The sequence below is a fragment of the Diceros bicornis genome, chromosome 40 (assembly GCF_020826845.1).
Source record: "Diceros bicornis minor isolate mBicDic1 chromosome 40, mDicBic1.mat.cur, whole genome shotgun sequence".
Taxonomy (NCBI): Eukaryota; Metazoa; Chordata; class Mammalia; order Perissodactyla; family Rhinocerotidae; genus Diceros; species Diceros bicornis.
Window position 1 is genome coordinate 5186278 of NC_080779.1, and position 27401 is coordinate 5213678.

Consider the following 27401-nt stretch of genomic DNA (forward strand, 5'->3'; position numbering starts at 1 on the left):
ATCAAATGGCCATATTAGCGTGGGTCTCTACCTGGACCCTCCATTTTGTTTCATTGATTTATGCATCTGTCTTTTTGCAGATAACTCACTGTCTTGATTATTGTAGCTTTATACTAAAGTCTTAAAATCGAGTAGTGTGATTCCTCCAACTTTACACTTCTTTGTCAGTATTGATTTCATATTCTACTTCCTTTGACTTTCTATATACATTTTATAATCAAATTTTCTATTTCTACAAAATTTTTTTTTTTTTTCCCTCAAAGACCCAGTAGATAGTTGTATGTCATAGCTGCACATCCTTCTAGCCGCTGTATGTGGGACGAGGCCCCAGCACAGCCATAGAAGTGGTGAGTCGGTGCACGCCCAGGATCCGAACCTGGGCCGCCAGCAGTGGAGCGCGTGCACTTAACCGCTAAGCCACGGAGCTGGCCCTATTTCTACAAAAAATTATGCTAGCAATTTGATTGTGAATATGTTTAATCTATAGATCAATACAGGAAGAACTGCCATCTTTACTATGTCTTCCAATCCACGGGCATGGGCACAGATCATTTATTCAGGTCTTCTTTGTTTGCATCAGTATTTTGTGGTTTTAAGTATATACAACCTATACACGTTTTGTTAGTTTATAGCTATTTCATTTTTCATAGAGCTAATGTAAATGGTATTATTTTATAGCTTTTGGCTTCCAATTGTGCATTGCTAGGATAGAGAAACACAGTTGATTTTTGTGTGTTGACCATGTATCCTGTGACATTGTTACACTCATCTATTAGTTTCAGAGATTTTTTGTAAGTTACTTGGGATTTTACACAGATAATCTTGTTATTTAATCTGTATGCCTTTTTTTTTAAATCTCACCTTACTTCGTGGTCTAGGACTTTTAGTACAATATTGAATAAGACTGGTGAGAGAGGACATTCTTCCCTTGTTTCTGACCTTAAGGGGATAGACTTTCACCATTAAGTACGATGTTAGCTGTAGGTTTTTTGTAGATGCCTTTATCAGGTTAAGGAAATTTCCTTGTATTCTTAGTTTGCTGACAGTTTCTATCATGAAAAACATTGAGTTATGTCAAATGCTTTTTATGCATCAGTTGATATGATCATGGAATTTTTCTTCTTTAAGCTGTTAATATGATTACCTTGATTGATTTTAGAATATTAGATCATCCTTGAATTCCCAGGATAAACCCTACATAGTTGTGATGTGTTTTGTTGTTTATTGTGGCAAAATACACGTAACATAAAAATTACCATTTTAACTGTTTTTAAGTGTACAATTCAATGGCATTAAGTATATTCACAATGTTCTACAACTACTACCACTGTCCATTTCCAAAAGCTTTTTCTCATCCCAAACAGAAACTCTGTACCCATTAAACAATAACTCCCCATTCCCCCCTCCCCTATCCCCTGGTAACCTCTACTCTAGTTTATGTCTCTATGAATTTGCCTATTCTAGGTACCTCATATAATTGGAATCATACAGTATTTGCCCTTTTGTGTCTAACTTATTTGACTTAGCATAATGTTTTCAAAGTTCATCCACGGTATAGCATTTTTCAGAATTTCATGGCTTTTTATGGTTGAATATGTATTAACGTTTTATATACTATTTGATTCAATTTGCTAATATTTGTTCAGAATTTTTACATCTATGTTCATGAGGTATATTGATAGTTTCTAATTCCCCTTGAGATTTTCTGTTTGATACATTGATTATTTAGAAGTTTGTTGTTTGATTTCCAAGTGTTTCGAGATTTTCTGTTATGTTTGTCTTATTGATTCCTGGCCTACTTCCATTATGGTCAGAGGACATACTATGCATGATTTCAGTTCTTTTAAAATTGTTAAGATTTGTTTTATGACCCAAGATATAGTCTATCTTGGTGAATCTTCCATGTACACTTGAAAAGAATGTGTATTCTGCTGTTGATGCTTAGAGTATTCTACAAATGTCAGTTAGATCCAGTTGGTCGATGATCCTGTTCAGTTCTCTTGTGTCTTTACTGATTTTCTATCTACTAGTCATATCAGTTATTAAGAGACAAGTATTGAAGTCTCCAACTATAATTTTGGATTTGCTATCCCTCCCTTCAGTTCTGTCAGTTTTTGCTTTATGAATTTTGAAACTCTGGTGTTAGATGCAAACACCTTTAGGATTGTTGTGTTTTCTAGGTGAATTGACCCTTTTATCATTATTTAATGTCCTTTATCTCTGATGATTTTCTTTGCTCTGAAATCTACCTTGTCTGATCTAACATGGCTACTGTAGCTCTTTTGATTAATGTTTCTGTGGTATTTCTTTTTCCATCTCTTTACTTTTAACTTTCATATATCATTATATTTAAAGCTAGTTTCTTGTATAGCATAAGTTGTTATTGTTATACCCACTCTGACCATGTCTGTCTTTTAATTTTTATGTTTAGTCCATTTACATTTAATGTAAATATTGATATGTATGGATTTATGTCTACCATTTTATTATTTGGTTTATATTTGTTCCATTTTTTATTCCTTTGTTTACTCTTTTCTGCCTTCTTTTTGGTTATTTGAATAATAATTTCTCATTCTGTTTTAATTTATCTATTGTCTTTGAATATATCTCTTTGTATAGTTTTTTTTTATAGTGGCTCTAGGGATTATAATATACTTAATTATTCACAGACTACTTAGAATGAATACCATCTCAAGTACAATATAGAAAACTTATGACCATATAGATATCTTTACCTTTCCCCCTTTATGTTACAGATGTCTTATATTACATTTGTATGCATTGTAAATTCCACTGAACAATGTTATAATTTTTTCTTTCAACCATTAAGTATATTTTAAAGAACAATAAAGGATAGATCCATTAGACAGAGATCACCAAGGAAATAGAAGGCTTTAACAATACTATAAGCAAACTAGACCTAAACGACATCTATGGAAAACTCCATTCAATAACAGCAGAATACATCTTCCTCTCAAGTGCACACGGAACATTCTCCAGCATAGACCATATGCTAGGGCATAAGACAAAACTCAGTAAGTTTAAAAGAACTGAAATCATACAAAGTATGTTTTCCCAAAATAATGAAATGAAATTAGAAATCAATTACAGAAAGAAATTTGAGAAATTCACAAATATGTACAAATTAAACAACATAATTCTAAATCACCAATGAGTCAAAGAAGAAATCACAAGAGAAATTAGAAAACAACTTGAGATGAATGAAAATGAAGATACAACATAACAAAACTTATGGGTTGCAGCTAAAGTAGTACTTAGAGGGAAATTTACAGCAGTAAAGGCCTATATTTAAAAAGAAGAATGATCTCAAACGAATAACCTATACTTCTGCCTTAAGACACGGGAAAAGAAGAGCAAACTAAATGTAAAGCAAGCAGAAGGAAGGAAATAATAAAGCTTAGAGCTGAAATTAGTGAAATAGAGACTACAAAACTAACAGAGAACTCAGCAACAACAAAAATCCAGTTAAAAATGGGCAGAGAACTTAAAGAGGCATTTCTCCAAAGGTGAGATACAGATGGCCAACAAGCATATGAAAACATGCTAAACATTACTAATCATTAGAGAAATGCAAATCAAAATCACAAAATGATATCCTTTTACACTCATTAGGATGCCTATTATCAAAATAACAGAAAATTACAAGTGTTTTGAGGATGTGGAGCAATTGGAACCCTTGTGCACTGTTGGTGGGAATGTAAAATAGCACAACCACTATGAAAAACAGTATGATGGTTTCTCAAAAAATTAAAAATAGAATTACCATATGATCCAGCAATCCCATTTCTGTGTGTATATGCAAAAGAATTGAAAGCAGGATCTTGAATTGATATTTGCATACACATGTTCCTAACAGCATTATTCACAATAGCCAAGAAGTAGAAGCAACCCATATGTCCGTCGACAGGTGAATGGATAAACAAAATGTTATTATATAATAGAATATTACCGTGGAATATTATTCAACATTAAAAAGGGGGGAAATCCTGTCACATGCTACACCATGGATGAACCTTGAGGACAATGTGCCAAGGGAAATAAGCTGGTTGCCAAAAGACAAATACTGTGTGATTCTAGTTCCATGAGATAGCTACAGGAGTCAAATTAATAGAAACAGAAAGTTAAATGGCGGTCATCAGGGGTGACGAGAGGGGGAAATGGAGAGTTGTTTAATGTGTATAGAGTTTCAGTTTTGCAAAATGAACAAGTTCTGGAGATCTGTTGAACAACAATGCAAATATACCTAACACTACTGAACCGTACACTTAAAAATGGTTAAAATAGTAAATTTTATAAGTATTTTTTACCACAATTAAATTTTTAAAAATTATTTAAAAGAAAACAATAGAGAAAATCAACAAAACCAAAAATTGGTTCTTTGAAAAGATTTTAAAAACTGACAAACTTTCAGTTAGATTGACCAAGAAAAATGAAGACTCAAGTTACTAAAATCAGGAATTAAAGAAGGAATATTAATACTGACTTACAGAAATAAAAAGGATTGTAAGGAAATACTACGAACAATAGTTGGCCTATGAATTAGATAACTTAGATGAAATGGACAAATTCCTAGAGAGACAAAAACTACCAGAAGGGACTCAAGAAGAAACAGGAAATTTGAATGGACCTATAACAGGAGATTGAGTTGGTAATCAAAAAACATCCAACAATGAAAAGCCCAGGACCAAATGGCTTCACTGGTGAATTCTACCTAACTTTTTTTTTTTTTAGGAAAAGATTCGCCGTGAGCTATCATTTGTTGCCAATCTTCCTCTTTTTTTTTTTTCCTCCCCAAAGCCCCAGTGCATGGTTGTATATCCTAGTTGTAAGTCCTTCTAGTTCTTCTATGTCAGCCGCCACCACAGCATGGCTACTGACAGATGGGTGGTGTGGTTCTGCAACCGGGAAATGAACCTGGGCTGCCGAAGCGGTAAGAGTGCTGAACTTTAACCACTAGGCCATCAGGGCTGGCTCTCTACCTAACTTTTAAAGAATAATGAATGCCAATCCTTCTCAAACTCTTTGAAAAATTAGAAGAGGACGGAGCACTTCCTAACTCAATTCATGATGAAAGTATTACTCTGATTCCAGAGCCCCAAAAAGACAACAAAACTACAGACCAATATCCTTTATGAATATGCATGCAGAAATCCTCAGCAAAATGCTAGCAAACCAAATCCGGCAGCATATAAAATGGATTACACACCATGACCAAGTGGGATTTATCCCAGGAATGCAGAGTTGGTTCACATACAAAAATCAATCTATGTATTACAAAATATTAGTTGAATTAAAGGGTAAAAACCACATAGGCATCTCAATAGATTCAAAAAAAGCATTTAACAAACCCCAATCCCCTTTCATGATAGAAATATTTAAACTAGGAGTAGAAGGGAATTTCTTCACGTGGTAAAGAACATCTACAAAAAACCCACAGCTAACATCATAGTTAATAGCAAAAGACTGAAAACTTTCCCCTTAAGATGAGGAACAAGACAAGGATGTCCTCTTTCACTACCTCTATTCAACATTGTACTGGAGGTTCTAGCCAGGGCAATTAGGCAAAAAAAAAACAAATAAAAGGCATCCATATACGAATGGAAGAAATAAAAATATGTCTATTCACAGATGACATGATCTTATATACAGACACCCCTAAAAAGTCCCCAAAGAAAACCTATTAGAGCTAATAAATGAGTTCAGCAAGGTTGCATGATACAAGGTCAATCAAAAATCAGTTGTCTTCTATAGAATAGCAATGAACAATCTGAAATGAAATTAAGAAAACAATTCCATATATTTTGATGAATGGCATCAAAAAGAATAAAATACTTATGAATAAATTTAATCAAAGAAGTGTAAGATTTGTAGATTGAAAACTACACAACATTTTTGAAAGGAATTAAAGAAGACCTAAATAAATGGAAAGACATCCCATGTTCATGAATTGGATGAAAATATATGTCCACACAAAAACTTGTACATGAATGTTTGTAGCAGCATTGTTCATAATAGCCAAAGGTGGAAACAACCCAAATGTCCATCAATTTTAAGTTTATAAACAGAATGTGGTATATCCATATAATAGAATATTATTTGGTGAAAAGGGTATGACGTACTGATACATGCTACAATGTGGATGAACCTTGAAAACATTTTGCTAAATGAAAGAAGCCAGTCACAAAGATCACATATTATATAATTTCATTTATATGAAATGTCCAGAATAGGCAAATTCATAGACATAAAAAGTAGACTAGTGGGGCCGGCCCTGTGGCGTAGAGGTTAAGTACGTGTGCTCCGCTGCTGGCGGCCCGGGTTCGGATCCAAGACACACACTGACGCACTGCTTGTCAGGCCATGCTGTGGTGGCATCCCACATAAAGTGGAGGAAGATGGGCACAGATGTTAGCTCAGGGCCAGTCTTCCTCAGCAAAAAGAGGAGGATTGCCTTGGATGTTAGCTCAGGGCTGATCTTCCTCACACACACACACACAAAAAATAGTAGACTAGTAGTTGCCAGGGGATGGGAAGAGGGGGGAATTGAGAGTGACTGCTAACATGTATGGGGGCTCTTGTTGGGGTGATGGAAAAGTCCTGAAATTAAATCATGGGATGGCTGCACAACATTGTGAATATGCTAAAAAAATCATTGAATTGAATTAAATTAAATCCTCTGGAGAATGTAGATATTTTTAAGCCAGGCCATCTACCTGGTCAGGTGCAAACCACAAGTTCCAACTGCCCTTCAGTGGTCTGGGGTTCCAAAGTCGGGTCAGTTTTCTAAGTGTTGACAGGGCTGTTCAGCTCTGTCCCAGTGGTGTGCCACCTCGTGGTGAGTTGAGCCATGCGCAGTGGTCTATCAGTTCTGCTCTCCGTCTGAACTGAGACCAGATCCATGCAGGAACAGCTCAGGAAGGAGCACTGGAGTTTATAAACAACTTTATGGGGTCACTTCCCCGAGCAACTCTCTTTCCCTGTTACTTTTATTTCCTGGGGCTTCTCAGTTTAGTCCCTCAGTCAGAAAACTGAGGCTTTAGTTACCCAGCTCTGCGTGGTACTTCTACATCTGGGGCCAAGCAGCAGGAGGACAGAGTTGAAACAAAAGCAACAAGCGCTAGTTTTGTCTTCTTAAGACTACAGCTCCGCCAATTGGAGAAGATTCCCTCCTTCAGAGTTTTGGCTCCTGGGGTCCAACTAAATGGAAATTCTCTTTGCCTAGAAAGCCTCTTTCCCCTTTCTTCCTCTGGAATGCTCCTTCAGTGTCTTTCAAACCCCAGTTCAGCTATCACCACCTTTGGGAAATCTTTCTAGACTCCTTAGAATTAACCATTCTCTCCTCTGAGCAATCTCTGTATCTTACTCATATTTCTAAGGCTGGTTCTTATCGCGCTACATTCTGATGCATATTTTTATGGCCCCTGGTAAACTGTGAGCTTTCCAAGAACTTAGAGTTTATTGCTGTTTTACTATCCTCTAGCACAGTGGCTGACAAAAGTTGACATGCAAATAAATGTTTCTTGAATTTGTTTACCATTAGTCTGTCTTCTCCCCACTACTAATTTGCTGCCTTTTTTCTAGTATAGGAAACTCCTTAAGCTTGTTAGAATTGTGTATAGACTAAGCAGGTGATAAGCAAGGGCCTATGGGATTTTACCAGAGTTACAATATGAACTTTAGTACATGGATTTTAGTATACATTTTGGTCTTTTTTAAGGCTTTTATTTCCTAACTTTTCCCTCTGTTCTGGTAGAAGTAGTTGCCGGAAAGCTTGGTTCCAAATAATTTAGGACTCATTACATGTACACAAAATTAGAAGACCCCAGCTGTCCTTTGAAGGAATTTACAACTTGAGAGACAGAAATAGCCATGTAAAATTTCAAAAATAGAGAATAATGTTCAAGAACAATAGTTCCTGATTAAATGTGGGGTTTGGGGAGATTATTAATCAGAAAGCAGTATGAGTAATTTTTAAAATATTGATCTTTGCCCCAATATAATCCCTCTTATGGGCTCTGATATGATGCTAAGATATGTGGCAAAGGAATATCCTTTTAATAAGCTGCTCTTTTCATGATGCTTGTCTCTAATATTTTTGGGATTGAGATCCTCTTCTTGGACCACGTAAATACATCTTACATCTTCCAGTTTCACTACTGGAAAGCAGTGAACAGGAACCAATCGCCTGCCTGGTACAATTCAAGATTTAAGAAGCTACTTGCCCTTGCACTGAAGAGTAGTGATAGTCATTATGTGGAGTCTCCTACTTGATTCTGGTGGCATCAAAACTTCCAATAAGACAGCAAAATTAGACAGTAAAGCAGGAAATGCCACGGTTTTAGGTGATGAGAAACTACCTTTTCTCTTTCTAAAACATTGGGATCTCCCAGTGAAGTCGTGGCTCAGGTGAGGCAGGTCAGGACACGGTAGCCAGCTCCCTTGTGCTGCCCAGTGTTCATTGGGAGTTCTAGAAAGTGAGGAGGGGTGTGTGTCTGAGGCACTGAATTCATGATCCACCAAGTAAGGTTTTAAGGTTTGGGCAATCAGTACAGTTTTTGGAGCACACCTGGAACAAAGCTTTATTTTCAACTCTACTAAGTTAGAATTTTTTTTTTTTTTTTTTTTTGCTGAGGAAGATTCACCCTGAGATACCATCTGTTGCCAGTCTTCCTCTATTTTGTAAGTGGGTCACCACCACAGCATGGCTGATGAGTGGTGTAGGTCCATGCCCCAGATCCGAACCTGCAAACCCAGGCCGTGGAAGCGGAACGCACCGAACTTAACCACTATGCCATGGGACCAGTCCCTTAGGTTAGAATTTTTGATAATCTAGACAGATGCTGCTTTTAGCTCACCATTGCTCCATAGGTGGAGGAAAATTTGCCAAAAAAATGAAAAAAAAAGATGTAAACAATACTGTAGGATACACATTTAACCCATTTAACAGAACACATTTAGAAAATAAAGTTAGCATTTCCCATTACTGTAGCTTAACGTTCATTTTGGCAAACTGAAAAACATACCTGAATGGAGCCCCTCTACTCCCACCCAAAAAACTCCAAACAAGAAAAAATTTAAAACAATTTTCATAAACATTTTGATGTATTTCCTCCGTCTTTTTGAAATGCCTTTTTGCACATACTTATGATGATCCTGTTTATAAGATTTTGGATCCTGCTTTTAATATTTATTATAAGCATTCCCAACTAGATTTTTTAAGCAAGGAAGGGATGACATTTGTGTTTTTAGAAAGAAAACCCTGGCTGTGGTCTTTGTGCTGGTTCTTAGCTTTAAAAATTCTCATAGGGGCCGGCCCTGTGGCGTAGCTGTTGAGTGCGCGCGCTCTGCTGCTGGCTGCTGGGTTCGGATCCCAGGTGCGCACCGATGCACTGCTTGTCAGGCCATGCTGTGGCGGCGTCCCATATAAAGTGGAGGAAGATGGGCACGGATGTTAGCCCAGGGCCAGTCTTCCTCAGCAAAAAGAGGAGGATTGGCATCGGATGTTAGCTCAGGGCTGATCTTCCTCACAAAAAAAAAAAAAAATTTCATAGCTTTGTGGAATACTTGAAACTGGAAAGGTATAACATACATTGCCCAAGTATTCAGTCAGCCATGCAGTAATTGCTGAGCTCCTGTCAGGTCTGCACACTGGGCATGGCACAGAGGATACAAAGATAAAAACGACAGTCCTTCCCTCCAGGAGCCAACCTTCTGGTGGGAACATAAACCAATACTTACGGTAGTGCACATCATAGCTACTGAAACAGAGATGTGAACATAGAACGAGGAGAGCAAAGAGGAGTGACTAGTTTTTCCCAAAGAAAACAAGAAAGGTTTAAAAAATGGGGTGAAATTTGAGCTGAGTCTCAAAAGTGAGAAGTGTACATTTATTACAGGAGGGCTGGTTAAGATCCGGGAGAGACAATAAATTCTATGTGGCATGGACATTGGCCATTGGAAGAAAAACAGACTTAACGATAGGTTGGGACCCGCCTGTGAAAGTCCTTGCTACTGTAAGAGAGCTGGGACTTGATCCTGCTTGTTTCAGTCAGCCACACGGAGGTTAATAAGCAAGGGAGAGTTGATTGACGGTTGCCTGGAAGTCAGAGCAGAGTGACGGGAGCATGGAGGCAGGCAGGGGCTGCAAATCAGAAGAAAGCTTTCTGGGAGCTTTCTACAGTTGAAGTGATGGATTTTGGAGTACTGAGATACGGGGACAGGTGGAGGTTGTGAGGAGGGAAGAACAGAAGTCAACTTGATATTAGCCTGGAAGTCTGGATAGATGGTGATGCCACTACAGGAAATGGACAGATGGATAAATAGGAAATGAAAGAGGGCCTGGGCCGCCCATCCCCCGGCCTCCTCCTCTGCCTGGCTAATTTGTATCCTCCTTTCAAGATCCTTTCAAGGCCCCGAGGAAGCCTTCCCTCTTCCTCCGCTGAAGGTGCTCCTGTTGTGACCTTGCAAAACCGTGCGTTCACCCCATCACAATACTTCCACGCTGTGTTGTAATTACCTATCTCTTTTACTTGGGCAGGAGGAAACCAAAGCTCTGCAACTGCCCAGGGGAGAAAAAAAGAGTGCAAGATTCAAATCAGACAGAGCCCGGGGATGTCTACATTGAAGGAGGATGAGGAGCCAGGGAAGGCTGGAGCCCTGGAAGAGGGACGCCCCCTTGACAGCACTGGGAGTGAGGACCATCTTCCCAACACACCACAGAGTGCCTCAGGGCTTGCTGAATGATGCATTAAGTAAGATATGTATCACCTTTGTTAAGAACTGAGAAACATCAGAATTTACAGTGAATAACGGGAAGACTCCACCACCATTCTACATGGTTCTAAGATTTGGCTTATACATAGTAACCAGATCCTTTTCTCATTTTCTTTTATTCATATACATGATTTTTTCCATTATATATTCAAGAATACTTGAATTTTTCTCTCTCTCACACACACCCACCCACACCCACATATCTTACACACACACCCCGCAAGTCACAGAGTAGAAACATTTATAAATTTGGAATCACAGGAATTACTTGGGTTCAAAATCTGGATATGCCACTTTTAAGCTGTACAACCTCAAAAGACTTACTTATGAGCACTATGTAACTCCTCTGCTGTAAAGGGGGAAGAATTTTAAGTAACTCATGGTTGCAAGGATTAAATAAGATAGTATTTGTGGAACTGCCTTGTGAACCTTATATAGAGAATGTCTGATATTTTTACATGGATTTAGATCTAGCACTACTTAAACTGTGTTCCAAAAAAAATACACATAGTAAAAGCTTAAAATGGCTTTTTTTTAAACGTGAAACTTCTTAAAAAAATTCAGATATAATTGACATATAACATTATATTAGTTTCAGATGTACAACATAATGCCCCAATATTTGTATATATTGTAAAATGATCACCACAATGAGTTTAGTTAACGTCCATCACCACACAGGTCCAAAAAACTTTTTTTCTTGTGATGACAACTTTTATTTTTATTTTTTTGTGAGGAAGATCAGCCCTGAGCTAACATCCATGCCAATTCTCCTCTTTTTGCTGAGGAAGACTGGCCCTGGGCTAACATCCGTGTCCATCTTCCTCCACTTTATACGGGATGCCGCCACAGCATGGCCTGACAAGCGGTGCATCGGTGCACGCCCGGGATCCGAACCCAGGCCACCAGCAGTGGAGCGCGCGCACTTAACTGGGGCCGGCCCCCCGATGACAACTTTTAAGATCTACTATCTTAGCAACTTTCAAATATGCAATACAGTATTATTAACTGTAGTCACCATGTTGTACATTATATCCCCATGACCTATTTATTTTATAACTGGTAGTTTGTACCTTTTGGTCTCCTTCACCCACCCCACACACCCTGCCTCTGGCAACCACCTATCTGTTCTCTGTATCTATGAGCTTGTTTTTTAGACTCCACATATAAGTGAGACCATATTTGTATTTCTCTGTGTGACTTACTTCACTTAGCATAATGCCCTCAAGGTCCATCCATTTTTTTTTTTTGAGGAAGATTGGCCCTGCGCTAACATCTGCTGCCAATCTTCTTTTTTCTCCCCAAAACTCCAGTACATAGTTATGTTTCATGGTTGTAGAGCTGTGGCTCTTCTATATGGGACACCGCTTCAGCACGGCTTGATGAGTGGTGAGTAGGTCTGTGCCCGGGATCCAAACCCATGAAGCCCAGGCCATCGAAGCAGAACACACGAACTTAACTGCTACGCCACCGGGCTGGCCCCATCCATGTTGTTGCAAATGGCAAGACTTGCTTCTTTTTATGGCTGAATAATATTCCATTGTGTGTATATATGTGTGTGTGCCTATATATATACACACATATACCACATTTTCTTTAATCTATGCATCCATCGATGGACTCGTGGGCTGCTTCCAAAATGGCTTTCTTAAGCATTACTCCTATCTTCTCATAGTTCTATGTCTCAAAGCCATTCAAATTAAACAATGCACAAGTTATTGTTAATGATTATGAACATTTATTAAGCACCAAGAGTATATTGCAATGGTTGCTATATAAAAACACAGTTATCATATAGTGTCCCTGCCATTGAGCTTACAATCTAAAATGAAATACAACAAGAATGCTGTAAGCCTACCTCAAAATTTCCTTAACTTAGAAATGGCTGTTTGACAAATAAATGAGACAAAATGACCTATCATTTCAGGTACAATGTTAATAAGGCTTTGAACATGACCCAAAGAATGTTTTACTTGTACCCAGACATTTTCCCCAATTATATTAGGCTTGGTAAGAAGAAGAGCACTTAGAAATTTGCTAAGAACAATGAATTATTTCAAATTGCCTTGTGGACTTTAAACAAAAGAGATGCTTACTAGCCTGAGTTTTTCCCACAGCCAGGGAAACCCCATGAAAAGTACTATCAACTAAACCAAGTTTGTCTTCTCTCCTACTTACAACTTTTCCACTTTCTCCTTTCCCACATGTAAGTACTATATCTAGATATAAAATACCCTAAAGTAATAGAGGCTTAAGAAGTCGAACATCCAGGAAATATTAATTCATATTTTAAGAGAAGAGTGAGCAGAGACAGCAGGGGGCCCTCTCGCTATGGGAGAGGCCTGCTACGTAAGCTATGTAAACAAAGCGGCTGAGTGCAGTCCTGGTCTCTGGAAAGTGATTTAGAACACAGGTAAATGGTTGCTTTTTTGCTCTGTATTTCTGGTGTAGGAGTATTTAAGAATTTAGCATCAAGACCCTATACTGCTAACTTTGTACTATTTTGCCTATATCCATAGTATAATATTTAATAGATACTTTTAAGATTTTCATTGCTGGTCATCTATTAGCTGAAAAAGGCACACTGAAGGGATTTTGATTCTTACTGTCAAATGGCAGACTGTTTTAAACTTCTGAGTACATACAGTCTCAAACTATATATTGATTATCTTCAATCATTGATAATTCTTCAAACTCTAAAAGAACACTAAAAAATAGAGTAATTGGTTATAAGTTATCTGAAAACCGAAATAGAATTTACTCTGTAAAGTGCATGCACAAACTTTTAAAAAATACATGCATACAAATATTTTAATGACAGAGTGGTTAGCATCCTGACATTTTGTTTTTCAGCAATTTTTGGAAAAACCAATAATTTTTCCCTTTAGAAGTCCATCTTGGCAACTTTCTTTTAAATGATAGCAGCAGCAACATTTAAAAAACATTCACAAAATTTGCTTTGCATACAAGTTGATTGAGAAAGAATGGTCCAGAAACTTCAGGAAAAAATTTTTTATAAAGTAGAATAATTCACTACTTTTGACCTAAAATTGACACTTAAACATCCCCCTTCCAATGTAAAAGTGTCATTTATACCTCCTACTTATAGTAAATAAAATCCAATTAATTATGAGATTTGAAATGAAAAACTTCAAACACATACCAACATCATTCTTTTCTAATAAGATGACAAAAATTAATTTCAATGTTTCCCCAAAAAAGGAGAAAAAAATTTTTAAAAAATATAATCAGGGCTGGCCCCATGCGTAGCAGTTAAGCTCACGTGCTCATCTGCTGGTGGCCCCGGTTCGGATCCCAGGCGCGCACCGATGTACCGCTTGTCAGGCCATGCTGTGGCAGCATCCCATATAAAGTGGAGGAAGATAGGCACAGCAGAGGTGAGCCCAGGGCCAGTCTTCCTCAGCAAAAAAGAGGAGGATTGGCATGGATGTTAGCTCAGGGCTGATCTTCCTCACACACACACAAAATATATATATAATCATAGCTATGGTAAATAAGTTTGGGTTTACAAATTTCAATCAACACACTTATTTTCAGTTGGTATTGTATGAAACAGCTAGAATTCCTGATTAAAGTGTGTGTTTTTCTAAGGCAAGGCAAGTTTGATTATGTATAAAGCATGGATATTAGCATGGTTATAAAGGCAATATGACCAATACATATACCTTCACTTTTTTTAAGTGATACATTCCAAGCTACATAAAATTTAATTTCATGTCCTATTCTAAGACTATATCTTTGACCTTAAGCTTAGAAGCATAATTTCTGTAATACAATTAAAAAATCCTTCATTTTTCCAATATTGTAAAGTATATTGTATTTTCAAATACCTAGTATAAATTTTTTTGCACAAAATTTAAAAAGATATACCATTAACTAGCTATAACTATTGTGTTAAGTAATTGTATAAAGGAAGAAATTCACAAGGAGAACAAAAGTATATAACTAAGCTTAATAACTATTGCATTTAACAACAAAAAAACAAAATCAAGTAGTTCTGAAAATACTTGTTTCTCGTCTTAATAATGTGTATATGCATCGTAAAAGGAACATCAGCTACTAGTTTGATAAACATATTAAAATTCTGAAAGATTTGTTTTTCTTGGTTGGTAATTTTTCTTCCCTATATCCTCCCCAACAGCAGTTGGAATTAATTTTTCTTTTGAATACAAAGTAAAATAATGTGTATATTTTTTATCTGAATCATGTAAAAGCTGACTCCTTACTTTCATTTTAAAAATTTATATTTAATTTTTTGGACCTTAATTAAAATTTAACATTTAACGTGTGTTTTTTGCTGTTAAGTATAGTCTACATTTCAACAAATTGATAAGGGTTATTAACAAAGGCAAATCTTGATTTCATGTGTATTTTAAATATGATTACACAAACTTTTATTCTTTTTTAATGACAAAAAGGAGATGAAGAAAACCATTCATATAGGTCCTCTGCCCTCTCAACTATTTTGAGATATAGCTTTAAATAGGGTGGATCAAGTCAAGTAATGTTGGTAATCTCTTATCTTTGCATAGAAGAGAAAAAATAAAATAAACGAAGTTATTTCCTTCCTAAGGTCTCAGCTAGTTTCTTAAGTCTTTTCTTCAGCTCCAATGGAAATTTCTCATAGCACTTCTTACAGACTGGCTTCATGTCAAACTCCACAAATTTATTCCTAAAGATAATAATAAAAAAAGAAATTAATGAAAATGTATTCAACATAATGAAAATGTATTCAACATAGACATAAATAACATGAAGTAATTTTACTGAAATAAATGAAGACACTATATGACGACTTCTATATTCATGTTAGCAAAAAACTATAATTTTAATCTCAATTCTTGTCATTATGATAGATGTAAAAACTTCACAATATCATTTGAAAAAAACTGTGCTTATAAATTGATCCCATACATCTATCTATGTAATACAGAATATATATTACATTTTAGTCAGTGCTAAGTATACAGGAAATCTAATGTAAACATAATTTAGGTAAATAAAGTCAATTACATTTTAAAGTAGCATGAGAATGTTTTAAAGAATAGTTATTTAAAGCAAAAAAATTGTACTTCTGTAATTTGAATGATCCTCTCTTTATTGAAGGCAAAATAATCTTACTTAGTATTTTTTTTGTGAGGAAGATTGGCCCCCAGCTAACATCTGTGCTCATCTTCCTCTATTTTGTGTGTGGGACGCTGCCACAGCATGGCTTGATGAGCAGTCCTTCGGTCCGCGCCCGGGATTTGAACCTGCGAACCCCCGGCCGCCAAAGTGGAGCGTGCAAATTTAACCACTAAGTCACTGGGCTGGCCCCCTTACTTAGTATTTTAAATTAAGTAGCTATGAGGTTTCATCTTTCCTGGCATGAAATGGTTTGCTTCCCACCCCCAATTAAAAAAATCACCTTTAAAAAAAATCTTAAATCATAATGGATTATTTTGGTTGGTTATCTGACAGAAAGTTTCTTTTTTTTTGGTGAGGAAGACCAGCCCTGAGCTAACATCCATGCCGATCCTCATCTTTTTGCTCAGGAAGACTGGCCCTGGGCTAACACCCGTGCCTATCTTCCTCTACTTTATATGGAACGCCACCACAGCATGGCCTGACAAGCGGTGCCTCGGTGCTTGCCCAGGATCTGAACCCGGGCCGCCAGCAGCGGAGCACGCGCACTTAACCACTATGCCACAGGGCTGGCCCTGAGAGAAAGTTTCTTTTTTTTTTTTTTTTAAAGATTTTATTTATTTATTTTTTCCCCCCAAAGCCCGAGTAGATAGTTGTATGTCATAGTTGCACATCCTTCTAGTTGCTGTATGTGGGACGCCGCCTCAGCATGGCCGGAGAAGCGGTGCGTCAGTGCGCGCCCGGGATCTGAACCAGGGCCGCCAGTAGTAGAGCGCGTGCACTTAACTGCTAAGCCACGGGGCCGGCTCCTAATCACTCTTAAAGAACACAAATGAACCAGACTGCCTGTGGTTACATTTTGTGAGTGGTAGCTGTATGGAGAACTCAATTCCTCTTTTTAAAAGCTAGAGCATTACACATTATCAATTTATTTGTAAAACAGTTCTGTAGAGGACAAATTTTCAGATGGCCTCCTAACTATTTGTAATGCATTTCCAATTGGAAATTACAATGGCTTATTACTGAAATCTGGGGTCCTTAATTGTTAATTGAGTAAATACATAACTTTATAACCTGTTCCTTTTCTGTGAAAGTATATTTAGGAAGCACTGTGAAACAAGTCTAGTGGTACATTGTCATTTATGACAAATGATTATTAAATCTGCTGATATTTTAGAAAACATTAACCAAGTTAATTCCTGACCACATATTTAAAATGAAAAATCTTTTAAAGTACCACATGAGAATTATTTTCTAGTTGTTTTTCACAGAGATTCTAATGCTGACAGTAATTGAAATGATGTTACATTTCAATTAGCAGTTTGATTTAAATAGTACTATTGAGTTAAAAATTTCTCCCCAAGTCTTCTTAGAACAAAAGCTATTAAAACCACCATTTTTTTGATGAAAGAAATAAATTATCACTGCTTTCAGAGATGTATATTACTGCTAAGCAAACTTCCATTGTTTTAATTTTACATTTGAATTTTAATTTCTCTTTATAGATGGAAACATGACAACTGAAACATTAAAAAATGTTTAGAGCTCAGAACACAATGGAAACCATGAAGGAAAAATAGGACAATCATGCTAGTAATTCAACAGAATTTCAAAGATTGAAATATTTCCCATAAAAATCAGAAATAAAGTTTGAAAACATCAAGAAAATGAATTCATAAACAGTAGCATATGGGCACTGTATGAAAGCACATATCTATACACCAAAGATAGTTGATATTTTATTATGTACTTAGAAGGTCTTTGCTTAGTTATGAAACACGCTGAAAGGATGTAATTTAATATAGAACTTAGAACATGTGCCACTGGAATTTATCAATTAAATTATTTTTGGCAAAGAAACCAAAAACCAGTATTTTTAAAGCTGCAATTATCAGACAAAAATACTTTAAAACTTTTCCCAGTAGGATCTATTAAGAGACTGGAATTCTTCCCTTTGAATCCATTAAAAAGAAAGAAAGAAATCTAAACCGTATTGTGATTTAAGAAAAGAGATGAGGGAATCTATAGATTAAGGGAATAAGTGAAGTAAAAGCCAGTATTAAGTGTGGACCTTATTAATGTAAACTTTATAATTTTAATAATTATGCAAAAGGACCAACTCTAGACAGGCAAATACTTGTATTTCAATCTCAGATAGCTATAAATACATGCCAAAAAGAAACAAAAAAAGCAAAAGATAAAAACAGAACAAAAACATCTTCTGCAGGACTAACCAAAGAAGAAAGCAGTGAAAATGATGATAGAAGGGACAGGAAAGTTTACAAACAGACTGGCTTTTTCTTTTTCTGCTTGTCCTTATCCTTTGCTTCTCTCTCCCGTTTGGCAAGTCGCCTCTTAAATTCTTCTGGCATTTTCTCATAACAGTGTTTGCAGACTGGTTTTAGATCAATTTCAACAAACTTATCCCTTTAGGCAGGACAAAGAAGGAAGAGAAGAAAGAACAGGGAACAGTTAAAGGAAGAACCTTTACTTTTAGAAGGCCTGAACAGAAAGAGGAAACAAGGAGTCAAAATCTTTTTAAACTCTATGAATATTTAAAAAAATGTTACCCCAAAGTTTTCAGTCTTAGGATTCACATTGGACCAAACTGCAGACTTACTTGAGTGTTAATTTAGTGTTGCAGGTAGAACAGGCAAAACAGTTCACACACCAGGCCTTATTAAGAGCAGAGACCACTGGAGAAAGAGCACAGGTGTCTGGTCACATACACTGCTACGGGAAGTGGGGAGCTTAAATTTCCAAACTAAAACAGAATTAAGGTTATTTTCATGACACCTGGAAGAGGGTCTCAAGAGGTTTTCCTGTAAAAGAATCACATAGCTAAAAATCTCGGTGCCATTAATTAATGTTTATTGAATCAATTTTATTAATTTAATTATTAAGGCTATTTTTTCACCTTATTAAAAAAACATACAAGCTGAGCACTTATAATTAATTTATGTCTTCTGTGACTGTAGGCTTCACCTTAGGGAAGATTATTATTGCCTTTTTCAGACTGTATTTACAATTACATTTTTTTTCCTTTCCTTTGAGTATCCTGTGAGGCATATCAATGGTACGTACACACCAAAGCTCGTGTCCTCCCTCCGTGGATGACGCGGCATACATCTCACCTGTATTAAGTCACTCAGACGAGCTTTTCTGGCACAGTAATTGCCTACTAGCGCACTCTCCACTACCTTTCTGTCCTACTGCCACTGGGCCAACAAAGAAATATGAACTAGGTAAGTAATATATAAAAAAAAAATCCAGACATTAACTTATTTGCCTGTAGGAATCTTTCCTCCAAAGCTGACAACAGGAAAAGAGGGCTTCCTTTGACAGCTTCTTTCACCTAGCAACTGTCTCATGGAGAAGGGAGCTAAGTTTTATTTTCAGTGGCACTAAAGATTGCTTTCCTGAACTAATCCTTTCACAAACTGCATATGGGCAGTGTTTCAGAAAGTATTTCCTGAGTTAGGTTCTCTGCCGAGAACTGTAAAGCATTCTCAAAACAGGAATGTTTAAAACTTTGCCAGGAAGTTTCTGGCAGAATTGTGCTAGTGACTATTAGCAAACACAGCTGCTTCCTTTCTGTTCCAGTCAATCAGCCCTGCCTAATTACCACGGTACAAGGATGGTAAATCCTAGAAATGTCTACAGGTAACTGCCAGGTTTTAGCATCTGTAGGGTTGAAGTGACTCTTCCTAACAACCACGGTAGATTAAACTGTTCCTGATAAGCACTGCTCTACAGCGTCCAAGTTATATAATTCCAGGGAATGGAAAAAGAAACAGATCTCAGGTTCGGCCACAAACAGTTCCCACAATTCCTACTGTAACAACCCCGTGGCCCTGGCCTAAAGTATTGTCATAGATGAGTAACAAAGCCAACTCTTACGATATTATCATCTCATACAGATTACTTGGGAAATATGCAAATTCTTGGGAAATCATCCACCTCTTTCAATTTTAACATTACCCAAGTGTTTTTTTTTTTTTTGTGAGGAAGATCAGCCCTGTGCTAACATCTGCCAATCCTCCTCTTTTTTTTTTTATTTGCTGAGGAAGACTGGCCCTAGGCTAACATCCACGCCCATCTTCCTCCACTTTATATGGGACGCCGCCACAGCATGGCTTGCCAAGCGGTGTGTCAGTGCGCGCCCGGGATGCGAACCAGTGAACCCCAGGCTGCCGCAGTGGAGCACACACACTTAACCGCTTGCGCCACTGGGCCAGCCCCTACCCAAGTGTTTTTGTGTCAAAATGATGCCATACAAAATTCCTACAGATACTTACCATCACCTTCTATAACACGGTTGCAGTGGAAACAAACATCACCAAAAAGCTGAAAATAAAAAAAAGTGGTAAAAATTCAAGATGTTTTAGAACACCAAACATTTAATATAATTTCACTTCTTTCTACCACTGAAAAACAAATAGCTGGCTACTTATATCTAGAATTTACCATGACTATAGAAAATTAGTAAAAGTTCATTGACTAGTTTTTACTTTTTACAGTGAAAATAATTTACTTTTCATCACTATCGAAAACAAAAAAAGACTCTGGAAATGTCCAGATTTAAGGAGGCTAATGGAACATGACAACTTTACACTGGGTCCAGTACCAGACTGGAAAAAAATGCTAAAAGGATATTAAAGTATTGTATCAATGCTGATAACTATGGTTACATAAGAGAGTTCCACATTCTTGCAAAACATACACTGAAATATTTAGGGATAAAGGACCATGATGAACTTATTATCAAATGCTTCAGAAAAAATACGTATTTGTATATTATGTAAACATATATTTGTATACAAAGATATGTGCATTTATATAAGTGTGTGTTTTTATAGAGTTAGCACGTGCAAATGATAAAGCAAATGGTGAACATGAGTAAAAGGTATATAGGTAGTCTTTGTATTTTTATTTTATAATTTTTCTGTGAGTCTGAAATGATTTCCTAAATAAAAAGTTAAAAACAAATCTCTATAGTCCTATGTACATTTTCCAAGAGATTTCCTTGTAGCTAAAATATTGATAAGCTAAAATTAATAAAAGTATATCTAGCATCCAATGAGTACAATCCATACCTGGTTATAATGGGTTTCACAATATGCCAGGCCCTTCCTTTCATAATGGCGATGTCCAAGAAATGGTTTTTCACACTTGGCACAAACAAAATGCTGAAAAAAAAATGCTATATGTCATTTTTGAATTGCCATATTTTATTTATTTAATGAAGTAAAACTTGAAAGTTAAACTATCCTCAGAGAAGATACATGAAAGTTTGAGGTAGTTATTTCATTTGGCCATAGATAACCCTGTAGTACTGTCAGTCTTAATTCCAGCGTCTTGAGTCTTGGGCAGGTTACTGTAAGACACAGCCTACTGGAACAACACAGAATGGGAAAGAGGCGAACATGTCAGTAGCATCAGTGAAGGAGGGGCTGCTGGTGGATATGGACCATGACACTTCTTGCCTCTTATGAACAAAAGAGCACATCCTGTATCATTACTGAGAAATCAGGGCCGGCCCCGTGGCCTAGCAGTTAAGTGCTTGCGCTCCGATGCTGGTGGCCCGGGTTCGGATCCCGGGCGCGCATCGACGGGCCGCTTCTCTAGCCATGCTGAGGCCGCGTCCCACACACAGCAACTAGAAGGACGTGCAGCTATGACATACAACTATCTACTGGGGCTTTGGGGGGAAAATAAATAAATAAATAAAATTATTATCATTACTGAGAGATCACAAAAGCAGTGCATATCCTATATTCTTAATTTTCTACAAAGTCAATTGTCTTTAAAATGTCCATATTTAATCTTTAGACTCGCCTAATCTTGCTAGCACATCTGAACCATGGAAATTAAAAAATACTGGTTACCCCTCCACCATTTAGAACTCACCTCCACATGCCACTGCTTGCCCATGGCATTCACGACACGCCCTTCAATGGGCCGTCGACAAGCGCCACAGATGGGAACCCCCATTTTATCATGGCACGGCAAGCAGTACAGTTCTCCTTTCAGCTCCCGGGCATCAGCGGTCAGCTCCTTCCTGTGCATGAGAGATACCCAACTGAACGACACTAGCAAGAGAGAGAAAAACAGGCAGCCAACGTGGCTAACACACTTTTTAGAAGGTTTTTTTTTTTTTTTGTGAGGAAGATCAGCCCTGAGCTAACATCCATGCTAATCCTTCTCTTTTTGCTGAGGAAGACCGGCTCTGTGCTAACATCTATTGCCAATCCTCCTTCTTTTTTTCTTCCCCAAAGCCCCAGTAGATAGTTGTATGTCATAGCTGCATATCCTTCTAGTTGCTGTATGTGGGACACGGCCTCAGCCGTCATAGTTATCATTTCTTTGTCTATTATCACATTATAGTCCATGTGTCTTCCTTAAAAAGCTAGAGGAGATAATCATAGTCCTGAGGACAGACTCAGTGATATTATCTTTCCAGAATAACTGAGGAGTTTGGAGACTAGTTCCATTTACTAACAATTATTTAAACTGTCACAAGCTGTTAAGAATAGTTATAGGTTAATAGAAAATAAACGAATGAAACACCCAGAATTTTCCTTCTCCAAATGCTTAAGTTCACTATTATTTTCAGTCTCCTGTGTCAATAAACATTTACCAGAGATGGCCCCAATTAGCCAAATGGACTTGTTTGAATTTCATCTGTTTAAATAATTCTTTAGAAGTGCTAATGAAAAATGAACAGAGAAAACTCCCACCAGAAGAAAGAAAGGAAGAGAAGGAAGAAAACGAGAAAAGGCACAAACCGATAATCACAAAAAAGATGAGGTGCCTGTGCTTCACCCTGAGGCTGACTTCTTCAACTGCAGCCTACCCTGTCTCTCCCCTCCCACTACAGTTAGCATGTAAGTTCATCCTGATCATAGTCAAGTGCTTTTTCCATTACATTTTCACACTGGATAGCAAATTCAGAAAATCACAGCCTAACAATTTATCATGAGTTTCTGAAGAAAAAAATCCCTTTAGGATGTAAATAAAACAAATAAAAAAACATAATTTAAGATAACATCCTAATTATTACAACTGTGAAAGTTATGTATGTACAAAGATAAGACTTTCTAAAGTTTTTTTTTTGATCCTATATTAGAAAAACATAGTGATCAAAAACAGTTTTTGGGATAATTGGGGACAATTTAATACGGACTGAATATTTACAGGTATGTGTATATGCACACGTACACAAACACACACACAGAGGAATGTGTGTGCTGCACACACATTCAAATGCAGCACATGTTAACTGGTGAAACTAAATGAAGGAATGTAGGTATTCTTTGTATTATTCTCTTGACTTTCCTATAGGTTTAAAATTTTCCAGATTAAAAGTTGGAGAAAAACAATTTGGTTTGCCAGAGTAACAGAAACATAACTAAATGTGACCTTTTATTTCCACTCTTCGTGCAATTTAGAAACATAACTAAATGTGACCTTTTATTTCCACTCTTTGTGCAATTTAAAAAAGGAAGAAAATGTAATACCCGCAGTTGGCACAGTTGAAGTGATCTGGGTGGTAAGGGTCATTCTTGAATATCAGAGGCTGCTCATCGATGATGGCATGGCATTTCTGGCAGATGTATTTTCCAAGGCCTCTGGCTTTCTCACGATTATGACAGGGGCGACACAGATGTCTAAACAGAGCCAAAACTTTTTTAGAAACTTAAATTTGAAACCCAAGGTTCTCCCTAATAATTAAAAAGAAATATGCTTCCCATATCTGTGAAAAGAAATTAAAGAAACCATTTCTTTAAAAATCACTGTTGACTTAGAGCAGAATCAAGTTCTTTACATGAAAACTGCTACTTTTTACATGAATAATTATTTATTCCAACCCAGATAATCTAACTGATTTTTAAGAAACTCCATCTTAAGTACCTATCCCCCTTTTGACGGCCCAGGAACACACGGAGCAGCCGTGCACTGTTGAACAGAAATTCTAGAGGCCTCTCCTAACAGGCACCAGACAAGTCAATACACTGCAGTCTTGAGTTCCTACATCTTAAATTCTGTGTCCTAAAGCACCTCCTTAGAGTCCCATGGGACTATATACATAACCTTGTAGTAGTCCATGCTTATTCATCCACACCTGACAAGGATGAAAAACTCCTACCTCCCAGCATTCTTGACAAACCCAATATCTGCTAGAACTTCCTGGCACAGGTCACAGCGGAAGCACTCAGGATGCCAGCTGTTATTCATGGCTTTGATAACTCTGCCAATGATGAACTCCCCTGTGGGAAAGTAACACACAAAGGATGTCATGTGGAATCTTACTGCTGAAAGCAGTAAGTCACAATATGTTTAAACCTTTCTGCACAAATAGGGACTTTTATGTATGTGTCTACCATAGTAAGCACTACCTTAGAAAAAAATGTTTTCTATTTCATTTGGGTCCTTGTTTTTGATTCTGCAGCCATATTTTTGGGCCGTCTTATCACATCTCTGAATCTGGCTTTCCTTTTCCAAACGATGGATTGGGCTCTCTTGAATGCTTTTTGGTTATTTCTGGTCATTGCTGACAAAGAAAACTAAATTCATAGCACATTTTCTTGTAACCCATACTTAATTTCTTCTTTCATTAAAGCTTTAAAACCTTCTACTCAGTCTCTCCAGTCTGTGGAGACCTTCTAGTGGAGCTGCTAGCAATAATGAAGTGGCTAAGATGCAAGCAAGTCAGGCACGTGTGCACCACACAGTCCTTATGCATCTTGAGCACGTCAGTGACGTCTTCCCTGTCTCTTTCCTGGCAAACCCAAAAGTGAGTAGGTAAAGGTTGCATTAACAGGGGAAAAGCACCTTCCAAAAGATCATCTAAAAGAAGTCCTCGTTAGTCTGAAATACCTTTATACTAGATGTCCTTAAAAATCAATTCTCTCTGGGTTTTGATACTCTTCCAATTTGTTATATATTAATAACAGGGAAGAGGAGTGATAAAGTACCTAAATGCTATTTATAATGAGCATCAAAACCCATTTTTTCTACTGACACTTTAGTAGTATTAAATAACTTACGTAATTTTGAAACTTACTTTTTACTTTGCATTCAACGGTAAAACTTACCACACTGATGACAGCAAGGAGCAAAAAGCATCTGAAAGTCATGCTCACAGTACTTCCTTCCCTCGAACTGCAATGGAAAGTACCATCAACTGGTAAATGTGACACACTCACAGGAGGAATATCATTGTTCTATGGAGCCACACAGGGAAGATCTTTGTGAACTAAGAGCTCTGCCCTAAGAATTTATAATTCTATCGAGATTTTTAAAAGTAGATATACTTTTGTACCTTCCATACCTCTACATGTGGGTACAGGAAAGATACCCTGAACAAGTTGAGACTAGAACTAACACTATGCCTCCAGAGTATGGTGACCTTGCCTCTAACTATGCTTCGTTATTTTTTGGCTCACATATTCTACCTTTAAGAGTCTGATAAAAGCTACAGACCCCTCTCCCCAGAAAATATGCACATATATACAAACTCCTCCCCATAATTTTTTAGGTTAATATCTAAAATATTTTACTGTAAGCTTTTAAACACTTACAGAGGGTAAATATTTTAGCAAATTTTAAATTTAAACATTTTTAAATGGGGCAAAAACTCATTAAAAAATGAACATATTCTTTTTTTTTTTTTTTAAAGATTTTATTTATTTATTTCCCCCCCCCAAAGCCCCAGTAGATAGTTGTATGTCATAGCTGCACATCCTTCTAGCCGCTGTATGTGGGACGCGGCGTCAGCATGGCTGGAGAAGCAGTGCGTCGGTGTGCACCCGGGATCCGAACCCCGGGCCGCCAGCAGCGGAGCGCGCGCACTTAACCGCTAAGCCACGGGGCTGGCCCAACATATTCTTTTTTTAACAGTTGGAAAATCTACATACTTCATTTCTCTCCTTGAACTGTTTCCATTTCATTTCCCCCAAAGGTTTATCCTAGTATGATATTTTTTATACTAAAATCTTTTACTAATCACCCTAACACACTTCTCTGCAATTAAAATGTATATAATGAAACTTTAAAATTTGTTTTACTTTCTGAATCTATAAGGCTCTAAAGTTAACATTCTTTTTCTTTTGGATTAAGTTATCATTACGATGATTATTAGTACACAAATGATCAAAACATAAATATGTTAGAAATATTGAATTTTATGTTTTACTATTTAATTATTTATTTGAAAAGTATCTCTTCACGAGATGAGCAGGGCCACTCTTTCCCCTCACAATTAGTTCAGTATCCATGGATAAATATGACTTAGCATTAGAAGAGTCAGGGTTCAACATTCATTCTAGATTTATTTTCTATTTTAGGGGTTGCTTTTACCCTTTTCACATAGATAAGTCGTGGGAATTATATATCTCCCTTTGACTCTTTGAGCTCCTTATAAGTTATATGTCAAAAATCACATACTGTTTGCTGATCAAAATCCATTTTTAATGATCTATCAGTTGTCAACTGAATTTCCTCAGTTACGGCAATTAGCTGCAGATTTAGCTCATTCAATTTATTGAACCACCATAGCTTAATTGGCAGACCAATTAAAGCTGATTTATTTTGTGCCAGAAGGAGTCTTACTTCATTTTTAAATTCAAATGAATGAGCTCTAATATATTTAATAAATCTATTTTTAAAACAGAACAGAAAGTAACAAATCAATATGCTATTACTCAATACTTTGTCATAATGCACTGTAATGTGTAGCCCAAAGTGGAAGTTGAAGTGAGATATGTTCCTTTATTGAATGTACATTATGTATATTATGTTTAGATTTTAGCGGTAATTAAAAAAATAAATCAAATATAAAAACCCAGAAATAACTCCATTAATTTAGTCAGAAACGATCAATATTTTATTGGCCACCCCAGTCTTAATCAGTGGGGGAAGAATGGTCTCAGAACTGTTTGTCTCAATCGGCCATTTAAGTTTAGTAGGAAGAGACTGGTTAATGATAAAAATGCATCGTAAAAAGGAAAGGAGAATATTCGTGGACCATTTATTTTGTTTGTATGTGTGTGTGTGTGGCAGTTTTAAGTTGTTAGTTTTTGAAATCAGTACTCTTTAACATGCAAACAACTTGACCAAAAATCTGCCACAGAATTTTGAGACCCACTAAAACAAAGTTCAATGAGAAAAAAAGAAACGATCAACTTTTACTCTGTACTTAATGAAAGAGAAAGACATATATTGCCTAAAAGCACTAAGCAAAACCAGTCCAGCAGTTAGCATATATACTCTATTTGTTAGCAGAAGGCAGAAAAAATTAGGATCGCTTGTAATTTGAATAAGTCTTTCAAGATATGGTTCAACTAGGATCACAGGAGTGAGGAACACAGACAGTAGATCCAGACTGCCAGAGTTTAAATCCTGGCTGGACCACCGACCAGCTGTGTGACTTCGGGCAAGCTGCCTAACCTCTCAGTGCC

The 27401-nt window shown here is 36.9% G+C and overlaps 1 protein-coding gene across 4 annotated transcripts in view; it reads right to left on the minus strand.

Moving 5' to 3' along the window:
• Positions 1-15043: 15043 nt before the first annotated feature.
• The window catches only part of LIMS1 (LIM zinc finger domain containing 1), a 165439-nt gene continuing 153081 nt past the window's right edge, over positions 15044-27401 (minus strand). For 3 of the 4 annotated variants that reach the window (XM_058534342.1, XM_058534341.1, XM_058534340.1), the window contains exons 3-10: positions 25038-25104; positions 24089-24209; positions 23460-23609; positions 21850-22000; positions 21036-21128; positions 20238-20286; positions 18560-18635; positions 15044-15487 (exon numbers count right to left, since the gene is read on the minus strand). In XM_058534342.1, coding sequence (XP_058390325.1) covers positions 15373-15487; positions 18560-18635; positions 20238-20286; positions 21036-21128; positions 21850-22000; positions 23460-23609; positions 24089-24209; positions 25038-25104 — 822 coding nt within the window. In that variant the 3' untranslated portion in view covers positions 15044-15372. Of the gene's footprint in view, positions 15488-18203; positions 18367-18559; positions 18636-20237; positions 20287-21035; positions 21129-21849; positions 22001-23459; positions 23610-24088; positions 24210-25037; positions 25105-27401 lie in introns of those variants that run through there. The other variant, XM_058534343.1, reaches the window with a different exon arrangement.